At 40.6% G+C, this 20,354-nt stretch overlaps 1 protein-coding gene across 1 annotated transcript in view; it reads right to left on the bottom strand.

Moving 5' to 3' along the window:
* MACROD2 (mono-ADP ribosylhydrolase 2) overlaps positions 1-20,354 on the bottom strand; it is a 1,497,602-nt gene that overhangs the window by 84,268 nt on the left and 1,392,980 nt on the right. The window contains exons 12-13 of the mRNA XM_090051193.1: positions 7,544-7,606; positions 964-1,032 (exon numbers count right to left, since the gene is read on the bottom strand). Coding sequence (XP_089907319.1) covers positions 964-1,032; positions 7,544-7,606 — 132 coding nt within the window. The remainder of the gene's footprint in view (positions 1-963; positions 1,033-7,543; positions 7,607-20,354) is intronic.

Here is a 20,354-nt window from a genome sequence, read left to right on the forward strand (position 1 = left end):
ATCTCACACCCTTTCAGGATCATCTAAAAAAATAAAGTGGAATCAAACCGTGACAGTGAATTAAACATTACATTTTTTAAAATAAATAAGTTAATGGAAGTTAATAATTATGTATCTCAGTAAAAATGCATTAAAATTCTCTATTAGTCTGACTTGAAGGCTGTACTGATGGACTGTATTTATTATAGATCGCTGAACTCCTGTTTTGAATTACCAGTAGCAAAGGTTTTATAAATCACCCATGCCTTTTTTGACATACCAGAAAGAATTCTGAAAGAGTAGGCTAGCATGAGCAATTAATGCTGTGATACCATAAAAGGATCAAGAAGAGTGTGTCTGTGTGCTGGTCTCCTATCTGTAAACCAAACAACTTGATGGGAAAATCTCAGCTTGAAACATTTAAATAAGATTGTCTTTCTTCTTTCCTAAACTCTCTGCCTTTTGGCCCGGTGACACTTTTAAATATTTATCACACACTAAATGATCTGAGTGCCCAGCACAGTATGCACCAGATAAACATTACTTTTTTTCTCTCAAATATGACTTCATTCTCATCTGCCCCTGCACAAAGTATTTATAATCATTCATTTCAGGTTATTTTCTTCTCAGCACACAGTGAACTAGTACTTTAATTCTGTAAGACCGATGTGCTTAATTTATGTACAAGAGTTACCCTATCCAGGCCAAACTTGTGGCGTATTTTTAAGTGTCAAGTATGGTATTTTTACATTAACTGCATTATGATGAGAATAAGGATTCTGTGGTACTTCTCTTACAGCACAACAGCTGGTGCCAACCAGTTTTTTAGAAATAGTTTTATCAATGAAAATCAAGGCATATGACAGATTTCTAACTTTTTAAGCCTAGGTTTGGCTTTTTTCAGGGACAAGAAAGTTAGGTGTTGTACAATGTGTACTAGGTGACTAGACAGTGTACACTTCAGCTGTATTTTGCTATCTGTACCTTTGTCCACATGCATCTCTATTTCTTCTTCTGAAGGTTGGCTGGGTACATCTGAAGGCATTGTCTCATCTGTATAAAGAGAGGAAGTGAAAGAGAAATATAGGTTATTTGTTAGAAGTTAGCTTGGTTGAACTGATTTATCATACAAGAGGGTTACACCTAATGAATTAAGAGGCCTGGGGCTAATTGAATGGGAGTCAGCAGAGCTGGGTTTGATTTCCTGCTCTGTCCTCAACTTACTGTGTGACCCAGGGGCATCATTAACCTGATCCTTTTCCCATGAAAGTCACAGACATCAGTAATACTGGATCAAGCCCTCTTATCTCCTCGCACATGCAGTCCCTTTAAAATGAGGAGGATGACTTCATTACATGGGTTCTTCTATGAAGTTATTGCTTCTAATATGCTTGGAGACCCCCACTTAGCAGGTGCTGTAAAGGCTTGATCAGGCAAAACACTAACCATCTTTTTCCACTCCCAGCAAGCGTGTAAGCCTGTGCCTAAACCATCCCTAAGGATGCATTTAGATGAGCATGTATGTGTGCTCTGCAGAGCCTCTGACCATGCGCGACGCATGTGCAACCGTGTGTTGTGCTGCAAATTTGCAGCATGGTGCCAAAATTTGGCACCTGGAACTGCCAATATAAAATAAAAAAGCAGCACAGCACACACTCCAGGGGTATGCACCAGAGCAACTGGAAGCTGGGTCCTCCAGGGAGATGCTCTGGCTGCCAGTCAAAGTATCTTCCCTCCAGCATGCTGGGAGCTGGAAGGAGGAGGGAGCAGGCAGCAGGGCATTTTGCCCTGCACTGCAGCACACGTGCAGAAGAATGCACAGTGGTGAAAAGTAGTGGCATAAATTTGTGCCACTACTTTTTGTGCTGCTACAAGCTCACACCCCTGCATGTGGAGGCATGGCCTAAGGGGGGAAAAAAATAAATCTACTTAACTTTAGGCATAATCATAAGTCTTGTTTTTGTTAGTGAAACTAAAGAATGCTTAAGAGCTTGAAATGACTCTGATAGCTTAGATATTCTACAATCAGCTTTTCAAGAGTTAACGCTGAAGTTTAATGATGCTAGGTTAGGCCAGATTTTAGAACTATGCACTTCAAATTATTCTTCTTACATTTGTAAATACCTTAACTTCTTATTGACTATGTAATATGAATGCAGGTGTACATGCCACATATTTAAATAATAGATTGTATAAGAATACACTGTGCCTTTTATTTTCTTCTAACCATTTTTTCTCCTGATTTTAAAAGTAGTACATTCATGATGTGTTATAATCACCTGAAAGCTCTTCCTTTTGGTTCATGAAATATAGCCTTGTTCAACAACAAGAGGCGATCCTCCAAGCACAAAGGAAGGTAATCCCAGTGAAGATCAAAGGGAGCAGGAGAGCACACAAGCCTCCATGGCTCACCAAAAGCATCAGGGAATGTCTCCTTGCTAAAAAGGAGGCATATACCCAATGGAAAGAAGGGGTCATCGCCAGGGATGACTATTCTGCAGTCGCTCAGGGTTGTAGGGGGGCAGTTAGGAAGGCCAAGGCAAAGATGGAATTAGGACTAGCTTCTCAGATTAAGGACAATAAGAAGTCCTTTTTTAAATACATAGGGGGCAAAAAGAAGGTCCCGGGTAACGTGGGGCCCTTGCAGGACACGTTGGGAAACTTGGTCGTCACACCAGATGACAAAGCTAACATGTTTAATGATTTCTTTGCCTCTGTCTTCCTAAGTAGGGACCAGAACAGCCACCTCCCTGCTGGGCCTCCCTCGGGCCCCAGGGGAGGCATACCCGGGCCAAAGGTTAGCGTGGAACTAGTTAGGGGGCTTCTGGAGGGGCTGGACTTGTTTAAGTCAGCCAGCCTGGACAATCTCCACCCTAGAGTCCTAAAGGAATTGGCCAAGGTCATTGCAGGACCCCTGGCACGGCTCTATGAGCACTCATGGTGCTCTGGTATGGTGCCAGAGGACTGGAAGAAGGCCAATGTGGTTCTAATCTTCAAAAAGGGGAGGAAGGAGGACCCAGGAAACTATAGGCCAGTTATCCTTACCTCAATCCTAGGCAAGCTGTTTGAGAAAATTATGCTGGCAGACATCCATGAGGGTCAGCTGGGGACTGCATGCTTAGGGGCAACCAACACAGGTTCATCAGTGGCAGGTCCTGTCAGACCAACCTGGTGGCCTTCTATGATCAGATCACCAGATCATTAGATGCAGGGGTAGCAGTGGACATAGTCTTCCTGGACTTTCAGAAGGCATTCGACACTGTCTCTCACCCCGTTCTCATTAAGAAACTGGGGGACTGTGGTGTCGATGCCCACACAGTCAAATGGGTCGCCAACTGGCTGGAGGGCCGCACCCAGAGGGTGGTTGTAGATGGGTCCTTCTCAACCTGGAAGGACGTGGGCAGTGGGGCTCCGCAGGGCTCGGTCCTCGGGCCCGCACTGTTCAACATCTTCATCAGTGATTTGGACGAGGGGGTTAAAAGCACTCTGTTCAAATGTGCTGATGACACTAAGATGTGGGGGGATGTGGGCACACTAGAGGGAAGCATCAGGCTTCAATCAGAACTAGACAGGCTACAAGGGTGGGCGGATGCGAATAGGATGGGATTCAACACAGACAAGTGCAAGGTGATGCATCTGGGGAGGAACAACCGGCACCATACCTACAGGTTGGGGAACTCCCCTCTTGTCAGCATGGAGAAAAGGATCTTGGAGTCATAATTGACTCCAAGATGAACATGGGCCGGCAGTGTGGGGAGGCAGTCAGGAATCGCAGATTCCACAGATGCATCGCAAGCAGGTCCAAAGAGGTGATCCTCCCCCTCTGTGCGGCACTGGTCAGTCTGTAGCTGGAGTCCTGCGTCCAGTTCTGGGCGCTGCACTTCAAGAGGGATGTGGACAGCATCGAGAAGGTCCAGAGGAGGGCCACTCGCATGATCAGGGGACAGCAGGGTAGGCCCTATGAGGAGAGGCTACGGGATCTGAACCTGTTCAGCCTCCACAAGAGAAGGCTGAGGGGGGAGCTAGTGGCCTGTTATAAACTAGTCAGGGGGGATCAGCAGGCATTGGGGCATTGTTCCCCCGTGTACTGCCAGGAGTGACCAGGAATAACGGTCACAAGCTGGCAGAGGGCAAGTTTAGGCTGGATATCAGGAAGCACTACTTCACGGTCAGGGCGTGACCCAACTTCCAAGAGAGGTGGTCCTGGCTCCTACCCTGGGAGTTTTTAAGAGGAGGTTGGATGAACATCTTGCTGGGGTCGTTTGACCTCAGTATTATTTCCTGCCATGGCGGGGGGTCAGACTAGATGATGTACTCAGGTCCCTTCCGACCCTAGAAACTATGAAACTATGAAACAAAAACATTGTACTTGAAAAGGAATAGAAATGTTGTTCCTTCCTATGTTAGTCAAAATGATTTGAAACTTATTAGGCATGCAATTTTTTTTTATATAACTTGGAAAACCTTTCAGCAACTATGTGGAAATTATATAATGGCATAATTTCATTATACACATACTCATGTATGAGTATGCATATTTATTTGGATATATTTATTTATTTGCATAGCTAGCTAAATAGATCTCCAAACAGCAAAAGGCAGAACCTGTAGTAGTCCTAACAGTTCATAGCTTTGCTTTTTCTCCACCCTGAGCAATGCTAAGTGTAACAGAAACTATATTCAGAAAGCTTAGCTACTACACAAGGGCCAAAAGGTAAGGCACAGTCATGTCTAAAAAGCTAACTGGTTTGTGAACTTTCACAGGCAATAACCTACTTTGTCAGATCATCTACATGTGCAATTAAGGCCGAGAAATAAACTCTGGCGCTGGTCCCATTGGAGTCAACTGTTCTTGGGCACGGTGTCTACAAGTGCACCTGGGACTACAGTATTTTGAGCCAGGGTAGAGCAGTCCCAGGCTAGCAGGGAGCCAGGGGGGGAGGGGGGTGGTATGCCACAGGCTCCAGGTGGCTGTGTTGGGCAGCAAAGGGGGTGACTGGTATATGAGGGTGTTAAACTGTGGGGATAGGCAGCATGCATCCCCCACTCTGGCACCCTCATAACCCAGCCAGGTCCTGTCACTATCTATATATACATTTCAGCACATGCAATTACTCCCCCCCGCCCCCGACAGTACTATCTTACAGTGGAGTTAATTAATTCATTGCATCCTAATATTGGCACATGTGTAGGTGGTGATACTTTACTGTACAGCTAATTAGTCTGTTCCATTGTAAAGTGCACATGCAGATTTACCCAGTTAGTCTCAAAAGGGTCACCTTGCCCTATCTTCTGCCTGATTTCAGACTAAAATAGCTAACTGCCTCTGTACATAAGGTCTTAATCCACTTTAAGTCTTCATGTGAACTTTTCATTGTCATTACTGGAAGGTTAGCAGTGGATGAAGGATGCTTAATATATGGCCCATTCTTTGTAGCTCTGATCTTTACACCCATAACTAAAGCCCAGTCCAGGAAAACATGAAAGCATTTTAGGCATGTGCATCAAGCATTAACTTTAAAGTGCTGTCCTGAGAAGGGATGTCTGCCTAGGCTGGGGCCTGAAAAGTCTTTGTCTCTCTACTGACACCGAGCAAAAAAGTAATGATATGTTGAGTACCAATATTATAAGATATAGTAAAAGTATGCACATTGTGTCTATGAAAAACTATGCTAGCCTGTAGGAGTGACAAGTTACTTTTCAAAAGACACAAGCTTATAGACACTTCTAGCAACTAAGTCATAATTTAGAAAGGTGACGTTTGCATCATATTAGAAGGTAGAGCTAAAATATCTGACTGTTTGGTGGGCTCTATCTGGCATGTTTAGATGATAATGTAACCAGATTAAGCAGAACCCTTTGAGCTATTGTGAATTACAAGTAAAGCCCTGATTTATAAAGTTAAAAGCTGAATCCTAGACTCTAAGGCTGGTATAGGGGGGTTCATTAGGCAAAGATATCCACTGTTTATGCAAGGTTCTCAAAGAGTTTTGATTCTAGTTGTGCAACTTGCTATAACACAAAAGGCCCACGTTCAGTGACCTCTTGCCCTTTGGCTGCTTAAGCCTTCAAGCACTGCAGAGGCAAAGCTGTTGGATTTAAGAAGGGAAGTATGATTGGTAACTGGCATTGTTCTCAAGCTCCTTGTATGACACTGCAGCCTTCAAGGAAACTTCTCACCCTTGGGGAATGAAAAGAACTCAGAGCTCTCTGGGGGCAGGATCCAAAGTCTACTGAAGTCAATGGTAATATTTCTATTATTTTCAATAGTCTTTGGACTCTGTGCATCTACTGTAGAGAGACAAAGGAAGATGGAGAGGAAGTGATAATACAGAGGAGAGGTAAGTGCATAATACCAGCTATAGAGTGGCCTCAGTAAATAACTAGCAGTTTGAACAGTACTGGTAGCCACAATGCAGAACAGAACTCAAATTGTCAATGCTTTTGCTACAGAGTAGAACCAAAAGGGAGGAAAAGTTTGAAGTAATACAAACTCATCTCTCAAAAAGGAGCCACAACACAACAAGCAGACTAACAGACTCAGTAATGTAGGTCGGGTATCTTTTTGCTTCATTCTATTACATATGCTGATTGGCTTTCTCCAACTGTATTTTTCTAGGTACTACTAAACACTTTCAGACCGGATAAAGAAGTACTCCATGTAGATGTTTCATGCTATCTGAATTAAGTAGGTATAGGCAATACCCTTTATCAATATACTGGTTAGCTGGTACAGAAGAGATGCAGGGCAGCATTAAAAAAAATCATCAAGAAATGCATTTTCTTTCATGCAGCACCAGGTTAGAAATCCTGAGGAACAAAGGTATTTATAGCTATTTTGACTTGTGACTTCAGTTATTGTGATAAATGTTTAAATCTTGCTATCACCACTTTAATAGTGTTTTCTAAAGTAAAAAAATATAATCAAAAGGAGAGAAAATCCCAGATAATCCAATTTCAACACTGAGTGTCATTTTATTTTAAAAGATCTGATTCATTCGTAACACAAATTTGTAAAGTTTTTATTTGCATATACAGCTGTATGAATTCTGAAATTAAGTTGCCAATTTTCATTTTCTCACATGGCTCCTTTCTGTTTGAATGGAAAATCTAACCCAATTTTCCGAGGTTTGCAGGCAATAACTAAAATCTAGAGGTACCCTTTTAAATCTTTCAAGAGCAGTTTTTGATAAATTCTGAGTACTCTCCTCGTTCCCTCAAACTCATTTTTCCCATGTTACTCTCCTATAGAATGCCACATGGACCTACATATGCATGGAAAATTAATTTTTTCTACTTAGAGGATTACCAAAATATATTCTACTTTCAGGAGGGAATGTGGAGCTGGTAACTTAAACAGGGGAGTCTGCATTCCTGCACTGCAATACATTCATTCATTCATTCATAATGAATGGAGCTGTGGTCTCCAATGGGAGAACTGCACAAGCCCTGAGTTAATCTGGTGAAAACCTACAAACGTTTTCAGTCAATAGCATTGACTAAGGTTATTGTTCACCAAGGTGGATAAAGCCTGGGAGAATGCTTGAAAAAACTCAGCACAAACCTGCTTCTTGGCTCCGGCCTTCAGTTTCTTCAGTACTCTGCTTCTCCTCTGTGCCATTATCATCTATCAAAAAAAAAGCCACAGCAAAGTTGTTTATGAAATATCTTTTTATTGGTAACAGTAGCATTGATATTAATGGTAACCAATGTAGCATAAACTGTTAATTTACAACAAGGCCCCACAATAAAGTAGGGGAAACATGAAGGTGAAAGAAATTTGAAAAATTGCAAACAAAAAATGTTACATTTAAAATAGTCACATTTCAAACTGGGTGGCAGATTAAAGCAATTAGGCAGAGTTGTTCCATACCCCAGGAAACACCTAAATGCTTAGCAAAGTTATCTATACTTATATGACATATACAATACATATGCTTATTGGTTGATTGTTATTTTACTTATTTTATAAACCTTTTTACTTTCAAAAGACCTTTTTTTCTGGAGTAACATTCATACAAGCACTTCGAAGCAGCCACATTTTACATTTGAGCAACCTATTGCAAGCAGTAGTATGCAGGCTGACCATAGTAGCAACAGATTAGTCAGAATTTTATTTTTAAACCCAAAACCTTGACACTACTTCACATAAAGTATGAAAAATGCATGGCAAATGACTAAGAAGGCATATAAGGGGAAAATCAAACAAACCAACAAACCAGAGATTGCTATAGTTCTTTAATCATTTCTGGGTTTTGTTTTGTTTTTACAATCTTTTTGCATTCGCATTCATACCCTGTTTTCTCCACTGCTTTGTACTCGTTTTCATTAGCCATTCTTCCTCCACTCAGCTCCTAGACTGCAGGCAGGTACCAAATGACAAGTTACCCCAGAGAAAGGTATTCAAAGAGAGAGGCTATGGACACAGTACCAAGCTCCTTTGACCTTCTGCCTGAACTGATTAAGAATGAATAAGGCAATCTGTGTTTTCAATAACAGAGAACCCTATTTTAGACTCAATTTAATCCTAAAAGCTAAGCTGTAACATATTGCATCAAATATCACCAGTGTGGTTATTCGGTTTCTTTTCAGAATGGTGACAGAATGCTTTAAGAAGGAACAATTAGGTATCAGATTTAATGAGGAATTCTAGGAACTGACTCCAGAGCATAGAGATTGATAAAAAGGAAACTCATGTCCCAGACCTGAAACAGGCTTGATAATCATAAACATGTATCTTGCTGTCTCCTCCTGCTGTGATGTTATCTGGTAGCTGATTTTTTTTTTTTAGTGTCAACTTATATACTGCATTGTGTTGTCATTCCCTATTTCAGCCACCTGGCTTTTTTTTTAACATATGGGGGGTCTGCTGTGGAGAACAGCAGTAGCAGAAATGTGTCTAGCTTGATAGAAGAAAAACAAACAAACAAACAAACCTTAAAAAGAGTGTATTTTTATAAGTAAATATTGTGCATCTTGCAGTAGTATATTTAATCTTACTAACATCCATTCAATAGTCAGACATTTTACTTACCTATTTTTTTGGCAGGTAATACTTCTCACAATCCAGCAGGTGGAACTAGTGTAGAAGCATTCTCATTCTGAGCCACAGCACATACAGTTACATCCTTAGCTGATCAGATTAGCATGTATTTTACACACTATCTGAGACATCTGGGGCAGTCTCAACAGGTATAAATCAGCACAGTTGCACTGGGATCCATGGAGCTGTACTGATTTACATCAGCTGAGAAACTAACCCTTTAGCTGGGCTGTAACTGTTCATACTGATTTTTACAGGCCTAAATGGATGGATAGCTATAATAATTTCTTAGCGCATGAGTGCGCTTTAACCTGTAAAAATCACATTACATGGATGACCAGACGCATTTGATAAGACCAGCATTTTATTTATCAACCTGCCTGTCCAGTTACAGTATGGGGAGCACATGCAAATGGGAAGTTAGACACACTAGAATGTAAATTGTTATTTTGCAAGACTTGCAGTAAATAGCTAATATGCTAGAGGAGAATGCTTTGATGCTATGGGATATTCTTCAGGAAGATAAGGTTGTTTTAGTTCAAGAACTGCATTTTGAAAACACATATTCAAGATATATGGTAATACAGTATTTAAATAGTCACTAGTGAAATCCTTATGATTATCCATTGCAAGTAATTAACCATAATATCTATAGAATTATTTTCAGTTCCACAACTAAGCAAAAGGCAAAATTATACAGGATTTCATTGTGACCACTGTGTTACTATATGTTAACTAAATTGTATTCAGTTTTGCAATTACATTCAGAAAAAATCAGGTCAGGCCTTAATAGGATCTACTGATATTTATTGCTGGGAATAATTTTTGCACCTAAATTATTGCATTCACCAAAATAACAGCAATTTTGTCAATACTTGTTTCTACATACAGAAAAAAAAATGTCAATATAGCAACACTATTTTTTTAAATTAAAATCAAGTATTTTCATAATCTGATTCAAAGTTATTCAGTTTCTTAAAAGCGCAAGGTCTCAGTGTAAAGTCATATTAAAATAGCAAGTTTTAAATAATCTGCGTTGGATTCATTAGTATGCTACTTTAAGCTGGTAATTCTATGGAGAAATACTGACATTACATAGGAGTAATATAATGGTGAATAAAGTACTACATATTTAATTCATGTTATTTGCAAAGACAATCAGAAGTATATGAGAAATTTGTATTTTATTTTGTTCTTTCAAGATGGAAGACTATAAGAGATTTTATATGGATGCTGCACAGCACTGAGGCCCACCCAGCCTTCTATCCAGTGGGTACCAGGAGCTAATGGGGTATTAAAGATGTCTGGAGCGTGCTGCTGACCACATCACATCTGACTCATTCCAGAGTTAAAGAAACAATGGAGCCCTGCCTTCACTGCCCCAGTGGGCCTCAATGGTCTGTAAATGGGATACCTCTTTTCTGCATTCCCCATTTCTAGCAAAATCTCTGAATCAGATAATTATAGAAAGCAATTCCATCTTATCCACAGGAACCAGTATTCTTAGAGAGTGAGACTTGCATTTGTTTTCACAGAGGGTGAAAAAGTTAGAAATTAAGATGGGAGAGCAAATAGATTTGAAATAATATTATTTGAAGCAAAGAGGTAAGAACATGGGTTAAGGGGGTAGTGGCTATCTCGTTCTCATATTTATATTCTCTTCAATAGGAAAAGACAAGATCCAATTCATTCCCCAGGAGTCTTTCCTATGACACTAGTAATAATAAAAATATGCTATTTCTTTGCATAGTTTCTGCAGTGCCATCCTTCTCTTTCCGGTACAGCAGCAGCTGGCAACTGTAATTCCGACAGGTGACAACTGTCCTCATAATATCTCCTTTTCCATTATCCTAGTAATTGAGTAGCAATCTGTCATTCAATCCATAGATGATAGAAAAGAGTGGTGTATGACGCACTGTGTCATTTTAGGCCAGCAAATGTAAATGGTTTTGAGCCACATCAAAAGACAAATGGAAACATCTGTTTCTTTTCCCACAGAATGGCAGGCAAGTGAAAAAACAGGAGTTTCTGAGTTGCAGTAGCACGGTACAGGCAAAATAAGCACATCAGTCACAGCAATACAGGCTTCTAGTAATACTTTTTGTTTTCTTTTGCAAAACTTGCAACTGATAGGAGCTTGCACTCTCTCTTCATCCATCTGTTTGGTGCCAGTAAAAACATTCCAAAGATGATACACACCTTCATTTTATAAGGTGGATGAGAGGGTAATAAGCAGGCCAAACCATGATTATTAAAAACCTTCAACAGGCAGGAAGGGCAAGAGGCAATACACACTCAACCTAGAAAAATAGGCAAATCTGAACTTGTTAGGTCTGCCTTGTATAACAGAGGGGTTTAATGTGTAACAGTGGTCCCAAAATGAAGCAAAATTATATGATAACAAGCAAGAATCAGATGAGAGTGGCATGAAACAAGAAATCTAGAAACAAGGAGAGGACCTCCAAACTCTTACACGAGACAGGGTTTCATTGTTTCTGTAACTGCTAGCAGATGGATAGACCAGTACCCAATTTATTAGTCTCATTACAAATATGGTAAATCAAACATATTACATTTGACCACTTGGATCCTCCTATTTCACAGCCTCAAGAAGTGACAAATGCTGATATTTGTATTCTTCTAACATGGACCTTCCTTAACAAACAGTCAGTAGGACCACTTGTGGAGTAACAGGCTGCTCAGCTTAGGAAAAGATGTCAAAATGCAACATTAAAATTACCAGGGACTGTCTGGACTATCTTTTCCAGAAAACTACAGGAGATTAAAGAGTCAAAATTATATCCTACTTCTAAGGGAAAAGGAGAATATCCATTGGACAAATGAAAATTGGAATAACACCATCCCTCAAAGATGGGAAATCAATACCCTGCAATAGCATCATTCATGTTGTCTACCATTTGGCAGTAAACAACCAAAAGAAAGTTTCTTTAAAAAAATCTACTTCTTCAAGTAGAAATAAAGTGCACAATGGGCTACTGTAGGGGTCATACGTTACTCATAGAAATTTCTCACAAGTATATGTATCACATATCTAGACATTGAATTATACTAGATTATGCCCTGGCGTAGTACCTGAAATGAAATCCCTGTATGTTCCCTATGGTTTTCCAGCCAAAAATGTTATGACCATCTGATAATGTGTGTGCTGCCCTGAGTTGGGGCCTATTTTTCTCAGGAATGCATTCATACATGGTGAGCCAAGCTTTGACCCATAAGAAACAATACAATTACAAATGACCTTCTTATAGCACAACAATGATAGGATGAGGATGAGGTCCTCCTGGGAGACCACAGGGGAAATAACTGATAAGTCAAGTAAGAGTATAGGCCATTTACATCTGTATGATTAGATCTATTCATTTGAACAGAACTATTCACATGCAACAAGGAAAACATAATCATAAATGGCTGCAGAATCATGATTAAAGGCGGCATTTGATTTCAGAGTACTCAGGTAGTAAAAACATATCAGAAATTAAACAAAGCCTACATATATACAGACACAAAAGCCCTGTTATTGTAGAACTACAACTGCATTGAAGGTAATCATTAGGGTAGTGGCCTGAGGTTGCATTTGCAGTTTGCATTTTAATTTCTTTAATTAAATTATGATTTAGGTCAGTCTTAATCACCACTTGTGTATAACCCTATGGGGTAAACTTTAACTGGGGTTAGGAAAGAATTAAGCATCAGTAATTGCATAATGGAGTTATGAGACTTATTCCCTGCTTGCTGTTTTAACAATTTACCTCAATGAAGAAGCAGAATTTAACACACTGCTATCAATTTGCCAAGCCAGCTAGTTAAGTACCAGTTAGTTAGCTTCTCATTTTTATATAAGGCTTTAGTGAATGATTGTAAAGTGCTGTGTAGAAGATATAAAACTGATGTATATGAGCATAATTGCACAATTAAAAAGAACTGCTTTGCGCTTGCTTGGTCCAAGTACTAAGCAAAGCTGAAGAGCTTCATCAGAACCTCATTAAAGACATCATGTGTTATTCCTACTGCCTTTAATGGTCTTTGGATCAGGCCCTGCTTAGGATTGGAAGGGACTTTAAAAGTCTCTAGAACCTCACAACACTTGAAATGTGGATTTGTGTTAGAAGAGATGTTGTCATCTGACAAACTGGGCACAAGATACGAGTTGTATTCTCAGGTCTGCTGCTGACTCACTTTATGACCCTGAGCAAATTGGTGGGACCAATGATTTCACAAGTGTACACTAAACTTGAATATTCTTGTTTACAGGTTTCTGACTCAGACACACAAATCTTGATTTCTGGAGATGCTGAGCAGTCCAATCCTACTGATTTTAACTACATTTCTTACTATTTAGAACAAATCAAATTAAAGGCATAAATGTCTCGGATGGAATCCTTAACAACTGGGGTGCCCAAAATTAGCAGACACTTCTGAAAATCTGGCCTTAGCCTCCCTGCATGTCACCCTCATGTAGACGATGGAAATGATAATACAAATCTTGGAAGAGTACTTTGAATTCTACAGAACAAAGTGCTGTAGAGGGAGTATTATTGTCTTCTCAGTATCAAAAAAATCTCAGGTGAACTAACCTAATTAAGGACAAACAACAAGTCAATGGCAGAGATGAGAAAACAACTGAATAATTCCTGATTCCCAACACTGTGCCTGTTCCTTTAGGCAATGCTGCCTCAGAAAGAAAGTGGGAAAGAAAGACATGTTTCAGTTCAGGAACCATCAGAAGTCTTTCTTCAGGATCTTTGGTTTTGTGTTTACTGTACCAATTGATCCATTATTCATGAGTACATAATAGAGTGTGTTATTGTGATGAAGTAGGTAGTATATTGTTAACAATGCCCAGGTAATAAGCAGAAGACAGTTTCCTTTCTGAGCTGCGCTAAAAAAAACAAACTCCATTGACATATGATCGTTGTTTGTTACAGTGCTGCAATCGTGTGGGTACAGGAATGTAACAGGAAGAAGAAAAAGTTGGAGAAAGCAACACATAAGATTAATTTTGTTAAAAGCAGCATAACCTACCTAATAAAAAAATAAAAGCACCCCAGCAGGACAACATTCACTAAATGTATGCATTACCACTTAAAGCATTTGTTGCGTTAAAATTTCATAAGCATTGGGGCTTCCACTCTTTTCTGCATTGAGTCTGAGTGATCATGGTAGCTTATCGTTATTCACATAATGGATGGAAATGTGAAATGAGTTCCTTGACAGATGTGTACCCTGGAGGTACATTGGTTTGTCACTGCATATAATTCCTCTCTGACAACACTATATGAGTCACTTTCGTGACTTAGTACTTTGCACTTTATTCCATTGCAATAGGTGGAAAATCAATTTTAAAATTATTTAGAGTGAAGATAGGAATTTCAGCTTTTTACCAGATAAAAGATACACACACAATTCTATAAAAATCATACAGGGGACTTGGTAATGGGATGGTCACTACATGAAAAAGAGATTCATTTTCAAAGCTTGTTTTCTAGCAAAGGGCCTTGCTAAACCTTAGGGTGTAAGCTGAACAAATGTTAATCAGCTTAGTGTTGTTTGGCTTAGTGGAACAGGCACACGATAAAGCAACAAACCTGCTCTGACTGTCACAGCTGTGACTTGCCACTAGACGCTTGCTGAGCAGGGGCAGGACTAGGAGCAGGACCCACTCACTGCTCCTGCCGGTCAGAGAGAGGGCCCACCACTGTGTCAGCTGCAGCGAAACCAGCAAGACCCAAGGAAGCCACTTCTCTGGAGCTCTCTGGTCTTGCTGAAATTGACACAGGGGCTCCGCGCCGGGAGTGGGGCTGTCGGGCTTCGGCAGCTCTGCTCTTGGCACAGAGCTGTCACAGCTTGACCAAACCAAGCTGCTTCCCTAGGGCTCTCTGGTCTTGTCAAGCTGTGGTGGCTTTGTGCTGAGAGCAGGGCTGCCAGGTCTCAAGCTTGATAGCCCTGCTCTCAGTGCGAAGCTACTGTCAGTTTCAATGAGAGCAAAGAGCCCCAGGGAAGCTCCCTGGCCTCCCTACATGTGTGGGAGGAAGTAGAGGAAGGATTTCCATGCCCCCCGCCACCCCAGCTTGCTGGTTCCTGGGAGACCTGGGTTCTGCTCCAGCCAGGCAGGGTGTCCCTGGCTGTATGCATGGGAGGAAGGCATTTCCTTCTCCCTCCCCCAACACCACCCCCTCACTGCTCGCTGTGGCCCTAGAGTCACTCACTCTGCCCAGCAGGAGCAGCAAGCTGGTCCTTCCATCCCCATGTACAGGGAGCTGGGGACACCCTGCCCAGCCACAGGGAGCTTGGGTCTCCTAGGTAGCAGCAAGCAGGGGGTGGGAATTCCCCCTGTGCTTCCTGCTTCCCAGCAGACTGGGGCTGCACTGTGGATGGGCAGGATGTACCCAGCTCCCTCCATTTGTATAGGGAAGGATGGGGCAGGATCCTCTTGCTCTGCCAGGTGTGGGAGGTGGAAAAAAAGAGGACTGGGTCCCTCAGAGCACAGGTAGTGCCCGGCCTGCTGGCAGCCTGCCCCCTGTGCCACTGTTGGCTGGGTGCTACCTAAGCTCTGAAGGGCCTGATCCTTTTTTGCTGCTAGTGGGAGCAGAGCCAGAATGAGTGGCAGTGGAAGGCACTGCAGCCACCAGGTGTTCCAGGGCTGCCTCAGCCCAACATCCCCAGGGAGTAAGCTGCCATGCCCAGCCCAGCTGAGCTCTGGCATCCCCGCTTGCCTTGACTCAGGAGGGGGCCACTGCATTCTGGGATACTGGAGGGCTTCAACTTGGGCAGAATATTTTTGAGACATGGCCATCGCCATGGTAGTGGAGTGGAACAGGAAGAAAATTAAGCAGATTGGAAATAATCTTGCCCTGGAGTGGCATAATTTTAAAGTGAATGACAAGTGCTTTAAACCACTTAAAAAGTGTCAATGTGCAGCCAGTCCAGGGGTAAAGAGTTAAATGTACCACGTATCAAGGCCCTTAGTGACTTAGTACTTTGAATCTTATTTCGTCTCAATAGATTGAAAATCAATTAAAAAATTATTTACAGTGAAAACAAGAACTTCTGCTATTTACCTGATAACAGATAAATTTGTACACACAATTATATAAAAATAATAGTTCAAACTTGGTAAGAGCATACTTGGTAGTGAGTTAATCACTAGGTGAAAATATTTAATTTCAAACTTGTTTTCTAGCTCTGCGTTATGATTATGCAGCAATTTAATTAAATTCTAGTAGCCACACCAACATAGTAAACATATCTTTAAGGAACCATTAAAGAGATTGTCTCCACTTTGGAGACAGTGGAAGACGCTGTCTATTTTTTTCCAGTTAAATGGAACACAAATTCATCTGATATCCTGAACACTGTCATGAGTCAACAGAGAACAGATTTAGGGGAAAAAAAGAAAAGAAAGTAAGAAGCCATGAACCAAACTAGAAAGGGGTTAATAGCACCTCCTTAATTATAACTAATCTGTGTTAGGAAGAAAAGGTTCACCACCATGTTTGATCATTTTTATTCCTGAAAGAAATCTTTCTGCAGTGCTTTATATTAATTTCAAATAATCTTTTCAGAGGACATATGTAATACAACTTATTTAAAAGGAATGATTTATTTCAGTGGTAAAAAAGAATGGAGGACAGTCTAAAATTTAACCGCTAAACAATTTTTGTAAGTGCTAGCACTTTGAGGTTAGGTACAATTCAAAAAGCCCAAGGCAGAATCAATCTAAGTTACATAGTTTTCTCTAGGTGACGTAGTTTAGGTCAGTAGCAAACGAACACACATTCATCCTTTAGCGGCAGGGGGCAAATTTTGGAATGGCAAATGGGTTCTACCATTTTTAAACCAGCCTGTGTGTGCCAAATTTCTGTTCTGTTCTGGGTATAGACCAGTTTCCAATCACTTATACCGGTAAAAGTGTAATATCTGTATCTGGCCTCAAAGCTGAATGAGTGGCTATATGTTTTTCTATTATAATTATGTGCCCATGTGTTCATTTGAATGATCATGACCGGAGTTGAGGTTTACAGCAGAGTATTATTGCCCTGTGAGATGTGACAGTGGGATATAACTGCTACTTCTCAACTCAAATGGCAAAACAGTCATTTGCTATAAACTGCAGGACACTTGGAAACTTTATCAGAAGGGGAATGTGTGGGCACCTATACACAAGCACAGAGGCTGCTCTGACATGCTGGAATTCCAGGATGTTGGCGCAGACTCAGTTACTCTGTCTTCATTTACCATGGTCCAGCAGCCTCTTGCATCTTGTGTATCAGCGTCCCCGTGCTTAAAAATGGAGGCAGGGGCACTTGAACTAAAGCTCATTGAACAAGCTTTAGTTCAAGCATCCCCACCACCATTTATAAGCACGGGGACACTGATACACAAGACCCAGCAGTGCTGTAATTAGAGCAGCTCTTGGAGTCACTCTAAGAGGTTAATTAAAGCGCCTCCACCACCCCACCTCCAGAGCACATGTAAAAGTGCCCCGTGAGACCAGTTAACACTAGATCTAATTCTTAAGAAAGAGGGATAACTACCTGGGAATAGAATTACAAGGCTTTTAACGAGGTGTTTGACAGAGTTAATGAACACTGATGTTCCTGCTACTGGAAAATGCTAGGTGCCAATAGCAGCTACATGAACTTTAAGGCTGCCATTCAACAAAGCACTTAAATAACAAACCCTTCAGTGGGAATTAAGCACTTTCTTAAGGGTTCAACTGAATAGGGATGGGATTACAAATATCTAAGCATGTGCCTAAGTGCTTCGAGTCAGGAATTAGAGTGAAAGAAACAGTAGCCAAACTGCATCTCTTAACAGATGAAGTGAATGGGAAGAAGGCAAATTGAGCTGTTACTCCATAACTGAGAGACTGCTAAGAAAAGAAATCCATTTCTAAGAATATGCTTATCAATGAGACAGTTTACAAGACACTTCATACAATCCACCTAAACTTCAGTCCACCCAGTGTAATTATAGGTTGAAGCTCAACCCCCAGATTGTTAAGCGAAGAAACTCTGGATCTATGTACAATCAAAATTCTTCCTTTGGAGATAAAAAGGTTTGAAGTCACTGGTAAGAACTATTTTACTAGAATAACATTATCTGGGTATCAGATACATTAAACCCAAAGAACTAACAAGATGATCTATAACTGCACTCTGTCTCAACTTTCTGTATCTTCAAAGTAGAAGGAGATATGCCTTGTCTGAGCAATAAGAACATACATCCCTAGGTGAGCTTAGATCCCTGCCTATTTGCTGAATAATATTTCAGATAGTTGAGGCTGCACTTGAAAGCTAAGAGGTTTGTAATCTGATGACCCTTTCAGGCAAAAGAATACACCTCTCTGCTTGCTGCTTTTAAGAAGATTTGTGTTCATCCTGACCTCTGGGCTTGGGTCATCTAGCAGACTTTTCCAGTCAGGTGAACAGAAAGCAGACAAATTTGATCTAGGGGCACAATTCCCACAAAATGCCTCCACACAGTTGTGGAAGGCCTGTTGAAAAGAAAATCTCTTGATGCTAACAAGCTTTTTTTTATGGAATGGAATCTACTCTTCCATTTTTGGTCCTTTCCTTTCTTGTAGCTTTGTGACAAGGTATTTAGCAGAATTTACAGATTCATTGGAAACTGACATGGCTGTGCCATGAGCACTTCTGCTATGGCCCTGAACTCTCGATCTCTCGGCTTCCACTCGCTCATCCCAGTGTCCGTGCCGCTGGAGTAGTCCATTTCTGGTGACGTTTATGGAATTAACTGTGGCAGGACAATATGTAGGGCATCTGCATGCTTTCAAATGCCCTGATCATGCTGTCAGGATGCTGACTAGAAGAAGGCATAGAAATGGTGCTGATAACATGGGTGAATCATCTCCTGATGATGGAGAAAGATTTAAGTGACCAACTTGATGTTGTTAGAGTTACCAATTTCCTTTGATACTATATGATGGTAACATATCTATAGCCTCTGAAAGAAGTGGATGGAGCTGTGCTCCAGTGGCTTTCTTCTATTTCCCTAAGAGATTTCAGAAGGAGGTAGTGAGTAATTAATCTACCTTGTAGTTCCAGAAGTACCTGTTATGTCACCCTACTCAGTGAATACCTGAGGCAAAAGGAAGGTTAGTGAAGAGTTATAGAGGGGTTTTTAGCTCTGTTTTTACTTAGTAAGAATGACAGTGATGGGAGCATCTGACCTGAAATGTGTGTATTGACTGGAGAAGGTTATGTAGTAACATGCTTTAGATATTTGGAAATAACTAAAGCTTAAAAGTACACCTAAGTAAAGCAAAAGAATCCTGTGTCTGCAACTTAACCTTGATTTTCACTACCTTTGCTGTCTACAATGTCTGTTTAAAAACCTGAGAGTTTTGCAGACATTAAGGTAGAATATACCAAGTTTGACTTTTTCACCCCTTAGGTTTTTATAACCAATCAATCATATAGTGAATGTGACTGATACTAAACTCAAAACGATACCTAGTTGATTCCATCCACCCAGAACACTTTACAAAAGTTTCCTGTTTGCCAATGAATTATCTGAAATACTACAGGAACCTTTTGGGGGAGGGGGAGAATGTTTTTTCTATTTCCTTCCAGATAGTATTCAATGCTACCTCATAACACCCACAGAATACAATAAACGACCAATAGCAAAATATAATCTGCAATTCACACTAGCTTTTTCACCCATTGGTTCAAATACAGAGAACAATATAATAAATAGCTTAATAACAGAGACCATTCATACTTTAGAAACTCCATATTAAATTGCTTTCATTAACATGTCAAGCATTTATTGTCACTTACTGGAAAACAAACTCCCTACACAGAACTACATATCTGACATTCTTTGGTTGTAGAGGAAGTAGTAAAATAGGAATCAACCTTCAATGATCTTCTGGAGAGATGTTAGCCATGCTGTAGAGATATTGCTACCTCATCTCAAACCAGCAAAGCAGCTGGGAGTGTGGTAGAAAAATAACACTGCTGAGATGTTACTGTGCTCAGAATAGTATTTTAAGATCCAGGAGTGAGTTAAGGTAGCAGAAGGCTGTTAATAGACTAAGTTAGGTTCTCTTCACATATTCTCACTTGCATTTTAAAGCGATACCTCAGCTAATACAGAACAACTCTACATTCTTCTTGTAATTTCTCTAAGCTTTTTTATTATTACTGATGATGCCATGCTGGGGGAAAAATATTATGTTGTTAATATTTAATGAATGTGCTTTTAGGCTTGCCCTTACAGTTAAAATACTATTCAGGTAAAACATGTCCACGGTCTCCTAAAGTAAAAATATGTTAAAGCCAGT

Source organism: Crocodylus siamensis, chromosome 1 (assembly GCF_052110815.1).
Source record: "Crocodylus siamensis isolate JL-2025a chromosome 1, ASM5211081v1, whole genome shotgun sequence".
Classification (NCBI taxonomy): domain Eukaryota; kingdom Metazoa; phylum Chordata; order Crocodylia; family Crocodylidae; genus Crocodylus; species Crocodylus siamensis.